At 37.8% G+C, this 12,442-nt stretch overlaps 1 protein-coding gene across 4 annotated transcripts in view; it reads right to left on the reverse strand.

Annotated features, from left to right (window-relative positions):
• LOC127440208 (cytospin-B-like) overlaps positions 1–12,442 on the reverse strand; it is a 204,973-nt gene that overhangs the window by 153,747 nt on the left and 38,784 nt on the right. For all 4 annotated transcript variants that reach the window (XR_007897094.1, XM_051696670.1, XM_051696671.1 and 1 more), the window contains 2 exons: positions 4,960–5,150; positions 2,187–2,322 (listed from right to left, as the gene is read on the reverse strand). Coding sequence is in view for 3 of the 4 variants with exons in the window: in XM_051696670.1 (XP_051552630.1) it covers positions 2,187–2,322; positions 4,960–5,121 (298 nt within the window). In the remaining variant the exon portion in view is untranslated. The remainder of the gene's footprint in view (positions 1–2,186; positions 2,323–4,959; positions 5,151–12,442) is intronic.

Here is a 12,442-nt window from a genome sequence, read left to right on the forward strand (position 1 = left end):
AGAGAAGTACTTTTGTGGTGCTTTTCATCTTTTGTGAAGATTGACAGCCCTTGTCCCCGCCGGCCAGGACATTCTCCTTTGTCCTCTACAGATGCATGAAAGTCATAAAGGTTTGGATGAGGGTGTAAATGATGACCGAATTTTCATTTTGGGATACAATATTGCTTAAAATCTTTACAATTTTATTTTACAAGATTATTCTCCAATACATAAAAAAAACCTCGATAACATCAACCTATAGCCCATCTAGGGAGAGATTAACACAGCAGCTTTGCCTAATGAACCATCAGTTTCATTTCAATAAGCAACTCCAGCTAAATAATCTGTCAGGCTAAACTCCTGTAATATGATGGTGTGGAATAGGGTGACAATGTACTATTCACATATATGCTGAATCGCCAACAATGAGTCATACTCTATATATGTATCACAGTGACATAAGCGGCAGTTTTATGGTAACTGTCACAGCATCACTGAGTTTTGTGAAGTGTCATGGAATGGAAACTGAATAAATGGGAGTGTGAATTAATGAATGGGGAGACAGAAATAACCGAAGGGAACGTGTACTTGAGCACAATGGGCAGGTTCTCCACTAAAGCTGACGCTACAGTACCGGCACATGTTATTTATAGAGAAGAGACCATGTCCCTCTCACCTGACTTCACTTTAGAGCCCTAACAGCAAAGGAAGGCTTATTTTAAATATTGATGAGGCCCTGCTATTGCTGGTTTTAACTTTTTAACTGACAGTGTTCCCTGGTGAAGTGAACTGTGAGGCAGTGGTTTATAAGCCTTTAATAAGTGTATTTCTGTATAATTTAAGTAGTTCAAGGGCGTGTTATTTTCATTCCTACATCAGCATGGGCTTTTCACTATACAGACCCAGAATGCAATCAAACTGAAAGTTTTTAATTTCTATAGGGCTTTAGGAACGATCTAAAAAAGACTTTACGAAAAATGCTTGGTTGTCTGGGAGCTTGAGATTTCAATTCAGGCAATGATCCCATGAGAGAAAACATGACAATATTACAACATCAGTATGAAAGGTGACATGCTGCCACCATACCAAACACTCACCAAACAGGTGTAATATTAGCATAATATAGCCTGAGAGCAAGTCTTCTGGCACAAGACAAAGTCATTTGTTGATGAAAATTGCATAACTATTCAGTGACGAGTCACATTTGCTGTCCCTCACCAGATTAATGCAAATTTATGACAGTACAGAAGTAGACACTGTAAAATTCTTATAAATATGTCCTTTAAAGGGAAAATAGGTCTTGAATTTGATGTGGCAAAGCAGTCACATCAAATCATCTATTAAAATCTCTAGTATGTGTAATGTTGTAATTATCACAACCATTGAACATGAACTCCTTCGCCTACTGATAAAACAGACAGAAAATGAAGTACAAAGACTTCTGTTACACCCTGACACTGGTATTTAGCCATGATGCCAAACCAGAGGTCATGCAACCATGCGGCATTCCTGTTCGTTGATATATTCCAGCTTCTCATGCTGTTGAATTACACACAACACAAATACATTTTGCATTAGCATGCCTGCACATTGGCCCTAATGAAAATCAGACTTTCTTTCTTGCTTAAAAAAAACCGCTTAAAGACACAACTCTTTCATGAACACCTGACCCACATCTGTTAAGGGGATAGTTGACCCAAAAATGATATTTACTTGCAATCATGTTGTTCCGAACTTATATTTTCTTTCTTCCAAAAGGAGATGTTAGGAAAGCCTCAGTCACCTTTCATTTCCAATGCATCTTTTGTCCATCCAATAATATTCTGCCTAACATCTCCTTCTGTTTTATGTGTAAGAAAGAAAGTCAAACAGGTTTGGAACAGCAGGAGGTGAGTAAATGATGCCAGAATTTTAGACAATTAACAGCTGCACTAAAGACAAACTCAACACAGGACTGAAAATGAAATGACTGAAAGTGGTCTTGTACATTGAAGCATGGTCTCCTGTGGCCTTCTAGTGGTGACCAGCTGCATTCACAAGTGCTCAGTAGAGTTGGTATTGTGACACATTAAAGTTATGTGAAAACACTGATGTTGCAATGTCTTTTCTGTATGTATTGTTAAGTATGTAGAGTTCTTAGTGATACAGTATTGTGCCAAGTTACCATGACACTTCACATAAAACCCAGCAGAGCTGCCGTGTCTTACCTGAAGCACTACGTGGTCTGTTGTCCGTTAGCTCAGAGATGGCGCCTGTGGTGATGGTTTTCTTTATGCGGGAGGCTGCAGCCACTGACCCCAGAATAGGTTTAGCTAGAGCATCATCACTGCTCGCCCTCTTCATCTACACACAGCAACATTGATACACCATTACTGACAGTTAAACAGCTAAACAGAACTCAGTTATAGGTACTATAATCAGCATTGCTAGACAATTATTGGTGCATATGGTAGTAATAAACAAAATAACACATACTGTAGCATGGGGAATAGAATACAGGTTTTATGATAGAAAGAGAAAACAGGTTCAGCTTTTAATAATAATAATAATGATAATAATACAAAATATATTTTGTTCTATAACGCAAAGATAACGCAAGGTCGTTTTACTATGCAAGACAAAATGTTGGAACCTGATACATGCATGACAAGGGGGGGAAATGATTGATTGGTTTGGCATATATTCAGGTCAAGGTAATCATGACATACTGACAGACTGAACTCGTTTAATTTCTCAAACTGCATTGGCTCTATCCACATATTTTCCAGCACTACCTCAAATTCATTCCCACTCTCTCCCATTTCTTCCCCTCATCCTGTGTCAGCACTGTCTTTCATTCAGTGTCATATTCGCTCTCTCCTTGCTTTTCTATCATAAATTCAATATGTTTGTGGTTTGTTACAGTACAATTGACCGTCACTTGTGGCGGAATGCCCCGCCCCTCCCTCTCGTCATTGTCACCCTGCCTCTGACTGCTGTCCTTCAGCCAGGCTAATGACGGGAGTGGGCAGGAGAGAGAAGAGGGTTGGAACGAGGCACACCTGATGTGTGTTTGGCCTTGTCACCACTGCCAAATAAACAGAGCGCACCTCTTCTCGGGGAACCGGCTTCTATTCTCCATGTGTGCACACACTGGCATTCTCACACGCCCAGGACCAGAGTGGGGAGGGTTCAGCTGAACCAGATGCGTCGCCGGGGAGGACAGCACATGTTGCAGCTGACGGGCTAGAGGGCGGGCCATCTTTCCCTCTCACCTGCTGCGAGCTTGGGAAGACAGGCCACCAAGGACGCCACCCACATGCCACGGACCCAGGAGGGGAGTGCGTGCAGCCATTGGACCCAGCTCAAGCCTGGGCCATTCCTAGGACACATCCCTGACCTTCATGGAGCCAGATTCCCCTTTGTTCTGAACACCATTTCCCCTGGACACTATTTTCCCCATTTATGAACATTTTATGTTTATTATTATTTCTAATAAATGCCTCTGGGGTCAGTGGTGGCTCAGCAGTTAAGGCTCTGGGTTACCGACCAGAAGGTCGGGGGTTCAAGCCCCAGCACTGCCAAGATGCCACTGTTGGGCCCTTAACCCTATCTGTTCCAGGGGCGCCGTATCATGGCTGACCCTGCGCTCTGACCCCAGCTTTGCTGGGATATGCGGGGAAAAATTTATGTTTTCACTGTATATGTGCAAATGTATAATGTGTGACAAAAATAAAGGTTTCTTCTTCTCCGAGGCTTGACGCCACACCCACTGTATCTGTCTCTTGCTCACCCTGCCACACACTCCTTTTCTCCTATGAACCCAAATCCAGTTCTCTTTTAACACCTCTACCTTCAACTCTTTTACTATGAGCAATTGTTGCTCTCCTGAATGGGGAACACAGGACAAATTCTTGCACTATCTGCTTTATTTAAAAAATACATTTGTCTGCCTACATATATATATATATATGAATCAGACAGACATCATTGGCTGTTAAATTTCATTTTTCAGCAATTGCACTGTAAAAAGTGGTAACCTCCTATTGTTATTTCTACCCTTAAAATCAATTTTCAGGTTGATTCTGTCAGGTTTCTGAACAGAACCTAAACGCAGACAGTGGTAAACCAAAATGTCTTTATTAATAAAGTAAAATACAAAAACACACTGGGCTCAGAAAAATAAAACAGAAAACAGCCAAATAGGGCTGGAAACAAAAGACCCATGATATGGCAAAACCAAACTAAGCAGACAAACAAAAGAAAACTGAATGCATGGGAACTGACACCCAGCAGAATAATAAAAACCAGTGAAAACCGACCAACAAGCAGCAGAGAACTGAGAAAACTAAGGAAATATAAAGGGGAGAAATCAAAAGGGGAAACGAGAAGGGCAGGTGGAGCAAATGAACAAATAATCAGGGAAACGAGGGGGGCGGGGCCATAGAATGAGACAAGGAACAGAAACAAACAGGGAAAAGAAACACATGGAAAACACAACAGAAAGTCTATAAGATTGTCAGGATCCTGACAGATTCAGTGATGTTAAATAATATTTTAGACTTAATTAAACCAGTTCATTTAGATCAGGGTTGGGGAACGTTGGGCCTCACGGCTGTATAAGGCCTGTGAGACCATTTTACCCGGCTCGTGAGGCCATTTGAGAAATAATTTGAAAAGCAAAAAAAAAAAAAAAACGACCTTTATTCAATTAACTGTAAAAAAAAATGTAATAAAATAAAAATAAATAAAAGTGTTTAAAAATAATTGTAAACAACAACAACGCAAAATATTGTATAATAGTCAGACCTTTTAGTGTTTTTATCTTGCGTATGTTAATTTCAACCCACAATCAGAAATTGCAAGCAACTGAATGGCCCATAAATTATTTCGTAAATACTCTAATGGCCCTCTGTGGAAAAAAGGTTCCCCACCAGTGATTTAGATTTTTCCACATGAAACACATTATTTAGGTAAACATTTTTTTTCAGTGTGGCTCACCTTACTGAGTCGCAGGTCTGAAGCTATAGTGCTGGACGATCTGGAGGTCTTCATTCCAGTGTTGCTGGAGAAAGAGCTGTGAGAGATGTTGGTTGACAGCTTTGCCCGCTCTGGGGCTCCCATTCTGGGCAGTGCTGCCTTTGCGGTGCCCCCTTTCAGCATGGTTTTCACAGTTCTCGACTCTTGCTATTCTGTCAGTGGACAAAACAACAAGAGGAAGCAGAGGGTCAAAGTTAGAAGTTCAGGGCCCATATTCACAAAAAAGTAGATCCTAACGCTGAAATTTAAGAGCAACTCTTAAAAATTAAAGTGTGTCACTCCTAATTTTAGGACTCATAACTATTTTCATCTAAGAGTAATTCATGAAGCATTTTAACGTTAAAAGTAGCTTCTAAACCTACAACAGCTTAGAAGACCTCCTGAGGATTTCTAAACCCCTAAGAATGAAATTATCAGAAATATGCCTGATGTCATCAATCCACATTAAAAACAATATATTAGAATATTATTATGACAAACCTTTTAAAAAGGTATTGCCTGAATCGCAATTGAGTTGGTGTATTTTAAAAATATAACATTATAATATTATAAACATTGTAATATTGACATCTATCTATCTATCTATCCATCTACCTACCTATCATTATATTTGTTAAATATATACCGTTATCTGTCCATGAGGACTTTGCTGACAAAAAGAGTTTCTCAAATGGAGTTTCCCTGTCTACCAATCACTTTGGGCGATTTAAAAGAGTGTGCTAATAAAATGAGACATCATCCACAGCAATGAGGTTAACTCTGCCTTACTCTTACATTACGATTTCCTTAGTAAAACTTGCTCTTAGCAGTTTTGCGAATAGTTTTTAAGCAAAAAGTCTTAGCTAGGAACTCTTTGGAGAACTCCTAGTGGTAAGATAAAAATCTTTGTGAATACGGGCCCAGATCAGCACAGGAAATAGTTAAATCCCAATGGGATGGCAAAAGAAATGCTTGTTAAACATCAGAAGTGTGCCTCAAGAAAAACAAAACAAAGATACATAGTAAGGCAGTACCCAACAGTTTCATTGCAACTAGGCAAAACTCTAGTTATTTCTGCACAATTAAAGCCCTTAATTTACAAAGTTGTCCAAACCCCAAGTCCCAAACATGTTTGTTTAATAAATATTTTTTTCAAACTTGCTAATAATGGGTTAAGCTAACAATATATCTCTTATTGCTAGAGGTCTGCTACCAGACCTAAGATAGACGAGACACAACATACTGTTAGGTTCTTTTTCATGTAGAAAATCTCAAGTCGGTTCGGGTTTGTAATTAATGAAAAATAATTTATTACAAATATTTTTTAAGTAATGTTCACACACACACACACACACACACACACTACATGTTGGTGCAGCTATCATTATGAGGACTCTCCATAGACATAATGATTTTTATACTGTACGAACTACAGATTCTATCCCCTAACCCTAACCCTAAACCTAACCCTCACAAAAAACTTTCTGCATTTTTACATTTTCAATAAAACATTGTTTAGTATATAAGCGATTTGAATTATGGGGACACTAGAAATGTCCTCATAAACCACATTTATAGCATAATACCCTTGTCATTACCAGTTTGTAACCTAAAAAAAGTCCTCGTAAACCACCCAAACCTGCCCACACACACACACACACACACACACACACACACACACACACACACACTCCTGCTTACTGTAAAACCATGTCTGGGTCTACTCAAACAGAGAAAAATTAAAAAGAAAGTGAGTGATTTTGAGCAGAGGTTGACAGTACTGGCTGCGTTGGGTCAAGGGTTTCATGCTCTGTTTGGTTTGGGCTTAATGCCCATGCAGAACTCTACTTTTAGCTAAATCAACACATTTTACAATATTTAAATCCATTCTGCAGATTTCCCCAAAAAATTCATGCAGAAAAAAGTTTAAAAAAAGAGTACAGATTTGATTTGGGACACTAAAGAATACACTGTAAAATGAACAGCAAACTGAGCTCTGTACTATGAGGAGTAGCATGTTTCAATGAGACCTATTTTTACATTCAAATGCTCAAGGTTAATTTTTCTTTGCAGATTCTTAACGTTTCAGATAAAGAAACCTTCTAAGAATTGCCTTTGAGCACTATGAATTGTTTCAGAGATACAATCTTAATGCGAAAGTGGGGCAACTTACAGGAAGAGAGATGGAAAAGAGAGCAAGACATTGAGGTAAAATCAATCAGATTCCTTGACTTGTTATTTCAGTAAGAGATCTAGTAAACAAAGATCTCTCAGGGACTAGGCAGTGTTTCCCCTGGGATTTTTTCAAGCAGTGGTGTTGCTGTGCGAGAGTCCACAAGCCCACAACACAGGACCCGTAGGCTATTTATGCGCGTCGGTGGAGGAATAGTTTAAAACAATCTTAGTATCATTATAGATGGGTTATTCATCTTCGCCCTTGGCATATGTTTGTAGGCCTGTCTGGGTTATTAAATTATCGTCTGACCGCGATTACTGTGCGCTTTAAATTCCAATCACATTTGAATGCCCAAATAAGGGAATTTTCACAGAATATACAGTATTAATGCCATGAATGGCACTTTTGTGTCATTCAGCTGAACTCCAAGCGTCCCTGAGCTGCACCGCGGATGTCAACCAGAGCAGCTACTGTCCAGAAGAGCACATGAACCTCTTCTCAAGCACTCTGATGCGCGCGCAATAAGCAGAGGGTCATTCCAAACTCCAGTAAAAATATAAACAAACAAATATAAACTTTGACAGTGAACGCAAAGTGCTCCGGTTTCACTTTAATTTAACGACCGTGTGATGGAAAATGTTCCTGGTCATATCGGGTTCATACATGTAGTGTTAATGACATGCAGTGTCACAGAGGAGGAGACGCACTCTTACTCTGTGGTAAGCATGCTTAATTTCTGTGGAGAGATAAAATGATGTAACGAACTCTCAAAAGTTTTGCTTCATGAGAAATATGGGCTCCTTGGTTTAATCAAAGAGCGTTAAAATACATGTGAAAGTGAAGAAATTAGGACAAAAATATTTTACTATTGCATAATATAATATAATATAAAAATATTTGTATTATATATTTTTTACAAAACTGACCAAAACTAAAGTTGGCCAAAAAGAGAGACATGTTTAAAGTATTTAGAGATATTTTTATATTTAAAACATTATTTTTGTCACGGAGAAACTCACGGAGGCAGAGGGATGGACTCAATCGCAGTGTTTATTGACAGAGGAAATGGACAAAAGGAGTAACAAACAGGTGAGGCAATCCAGACACAGGTATGACACCTTTATGCAGGTGAGTAAACTCCAAACAGGGAAATATAACAATATGCAGATGAAGGGAAAACTCACAAAGTCTTTTGGTCTTTACAGGAAACTTTAATGAAACAGGACGCTGGGGAACAAACGGAGGATGAACTAACACTAAACTCTGATGAGGGGAACAATAACAGGTAAGTATACAATCACAGGTAAGTCTAGTCAAACTAGGGAGTCCGTAGTCTCCGGGAAAACACTGACAATGAGAACAGACAAATGACTGAGTGTGAGAGCGGGGTTTTTAAGCAGTCCTTGATTAATCACTGATGATGCGCTGGGGCCGGTTGCACCAGCTATACGTACATTACAACTTAGCCTATTTGTGGTGTAAATGGACACTAAGTCACAATTTATGCACTGCTAAATATTTGAGCATTGTACCATTAAAATTAGGTAGGACGTAACCCTAAGTATAAACTACATAATTACAGAAGACTCCCACCAGGAGTAACTGATGGAATAAAAAAGCAGACTGATATTTTATGACATCAGTGAGCTCATGTTTTGTGTGACAGGCTTCAATCCTTTCAACATACATTATGATGTTGACATTTACACTCGTTTACATTTACGAGAGAGCGAAAAAACGTACTTTTATTCGGCTCTTTAGCATGAAACCGTTCTAATGGTGCAGTTTTCAGGGTGCATCGCCCGGTGTCAAGTTTCAACACATTCAAAAAATATATAGGACATTAAAATGAATAAATGACTATTTTTAATGGGGATATAATTTATTACAGCTGACAGTTACGTGAGCAGACAAGGTTTGAACATCAACCGTAATGAGATAAAACTGAAACACAGCTTTTTAACACTTCTGTGTACAAATTTGAAGGCTGTTTATTAAATCAATATGGATAAACGTCATATTATGCGACTACGCATTACTTTACGGAGAGCTTACGTCCTACTAGTTAAGTCTTGCCTTAAGAACAGGTGGTGCAACCAAATTAAGCACTGACTCAGTTACAAACTAACTAGTAATTACTAAGCCCTTAGTGTGAACTTTACGTCTCAACTTAAGTGAGACCTTACACACAGCTGGTGCAACCCTACCCAGATGCGTATGATCAACACAGGGGAGAGTGAGTGCTGTGTGGAGTGAGGGAGCAGAGTGTGGCGTGAGAGAGGGAGTCCGGTGGATCCGTGACAATTTTTCATATCATTCATACATTTTTAAAAGCCTTAAAGGAAAGAATCATAAAGGAAATAATTTTTCCCTATTATATTATTGATTTATACGTTTGAAGTTAAAGGAATATTCCGGGTTCAATAAAAATTAAGCTTAATTGACAGCATTTGTGGCATAATTTTGATTATCATAAACATTTATCTAGACTCGTTCCTCTTTTCTTTAAAAAAAGCAAAAATCGAGGTGACAGTGAGGTACTTACAATGGAAGTGAATGGGGGCCTTTTTTGAATGTTAAAATCCTCACTGTTTCAAAAGTATAGCCAGAAGATGTAAACAATATGCGTGTAAAGGGCTGGGCGATATGTAAAAATGATTTTAATCGATAATGGCCTTAAAAACATTGTGATATCCGATTACATCGTCAGCCCCCCTGCCGAGGGTCGGTGAATGTTTTTGCTTTATTGATTTTGCTTTAAAAATGTAATTCATTTATTGAAACACGAAAAACATAAACAAAAGACATTTCTAAATTCAAATTGCACTTTAAACTAAATGAAAAAAGCAATAAAATATAGTTATCAAAAAATCTTATTTAACCACCTTATTTAAACATTTACTGTCTCCAACGACTCCATTTGCCATCACACAAGCATCTGTCAACAACAGGTGGAATATTACTAATAGCTTACAGATTAAGAACTACAGACAATTATAAATGTAAAGATAATAATAATCATAATAATAAAGCCTAATAAATTCCCTTGTGTTCCCAAAATAATGCTGCCAAATGTGTGCTCTTATTGAATTTGTGTTTGTATTCTGTTTTTTTGGTAATACAGTTAATGGTGCCTGAAGAAAATAAAACAGAACTCAATTTTAGGTTCAAGGTGAACGTGTCTTTTATTATTTTATGATTTAATCACTTTCGTCTTTGTTTCTTTAATACAAAGATATTATTACTGAACCTGCAGTTGCGTTCACAATGCATGCTAACCGTGTGGAAATAAAGCGAACTAAACTCACAGCACCTCCTGAGATGATCGGAGATCATTTGCAGCATTCTCATAGACGATATTATTCTTGAAAACAGTTTTCAGACGAATGAAACAGAGAAAAAAAAAAAAAACTCTTTACATGCACTTGTTCCACGAGACAGGCTTGTGTTGCACGCCTCTGAACAAACAGAGAATCAGACACGAGCAATGACGGCTTTTCTTTTGTCTGTTCTTAAAAATATAATAAAGTGTATTTCTTCAAGCACGTGTCTTTGTGACTAACAGCATTTCTTGTCATGTGTCACTCCAAGATGTCGCCCGCCTGCTCCGGGTAGATAAGCAAAATTACCCACGCATGAAATACCTGCATTTGGACGAGGAGCTTGTGGTCTGGATTCAGCCTCGTCACATTTTTGCGTGTGGCGGGTGCTAGTTTCACACCCCGGCCACTGTTTAATATAATCGGTGACTTCCCAGATCCATGGTTTTGCCATTTCCCAATAAGTCAATCATCGTCTGTTCACAATCGGCATCAGGATCTTTGTAAGGCATTGTTGATATCCGATTACATCGGCCCTAGTGTAAACATGATTTTAGTGTGATAATATCACTTACTAACCTTTTCTGTGTAAAGTTATGGCCAATTTTACAACTTTGTTACCATGACGATTAGGGATGTCCCATTACTGATCCTGGTATCAGGTCCGATACCACGCTCATGTCCTGGTAAACGTAAAAATGCTCCGATACCAAAAACTGATATCACTTGACGTACGAATGTCATTATGTAAACATTCAGCCCACAAATTAAAATCACGTTATGTCCTAGTGAGATTATTTAACAGCAAAAGCGGCAATTTAATGAGATAAATATATAGTTTGCATATAATTTAAATGTGAACAGACACCGGCTGCTCATATCTTATAAAGCTTCTCATTGGCTCATACAGGGAAAACACCATCATGAGCATCGCACGCTCCGTTTGTAGCAGATGACAGTAAACAGAGGGCAAATTCATGTTGTAGCGTGAGGCACATACAGAGTACATACTTATTTAATTAAATAGCAGTCTTTTGTGGTTTAATAATCACTTTGAGATCACTTTGAGTCACATAGCGACCGGCTTTTCCAGAGTGGGAATCTGCCGTCAAACATCAGAGCTCCTTGGTCAAAACAACACAGAAACACTTCAAAATAAAAGCTCTGTCAAAGTAAAAGGTACATTTATAGGAAAAAAGTATGACAGAAATATATCACTACTGTAAAGTTATGTAATATTTACTGTAATACTACTACTACTAATAATAATAAATCAGTAGTAAATTGTTATTATACTGAAGCAGTATCTAACATATGTGATGCTCTGTTATGCAGCACTTTATTTGACAAAATATAACTGCAATGTTGTAATTTGGTTCTGTATATAAGCACTTAATTTGATAAAAAATAATACAATATTTTGTTATATTTTCATTTGATTAAAATTAATGAATTCATTTATTTAAACATCATTTTAATTATACAATTTAAATAAACTTATAATATTGAGTTCAGAAAAAGAAAAAAAACAGGTATCGGACTTGGTATCGGCGAGTACCAAAAATGAAGTGTCATTACTCGTACTCGTTCTCAAAAAAATGGTATCGGGACATCCCTAATGATGATGTAATGTCAACAAACCCTAAAATGACTGTAAAAATGACAATTTACACAACAGTTAAAATAATACATTTAACAAAATAATTAATGTAAGTGCTTTTATAAAATGATAAGCTTCAGATTTCTGCCTTTAAACCCTCTAAAACTTGGTCTCACTGTAACCTCGATTTTTGCTTTTTTTGGGGGGTTGAGACAAAATAAATTTTTGTGTTAATCAACATTACGCCACAAATGCTGCCGACTGAGCTTAACTTGTATTGAACCCGGAATATTGAATATTGAAAGAGCTTTATAAATAAAGTTTGATTTGAGGATTGAACTATGAAAAATTAACTACATGACACACAAC

The sequence above is a fragment of the Myxocyprinus asiaticus genome, chromosome 4 (assembly GCF_019703515.2).
Source record: "Myxocyprinus asiaticus isolate MX2 ecotype Aquarium Trade chromosome 4, UBuf_Myxa_2, whole genome shotgun sequence".
In the NCBI taxonomy this organism is placed as follows: Eukaryota; Metazoa; Chordata; class Actinopteri; order Cypriniformes; family Catostomidae; genus Myxocyprinus; species Myxocyprinus asiaticus.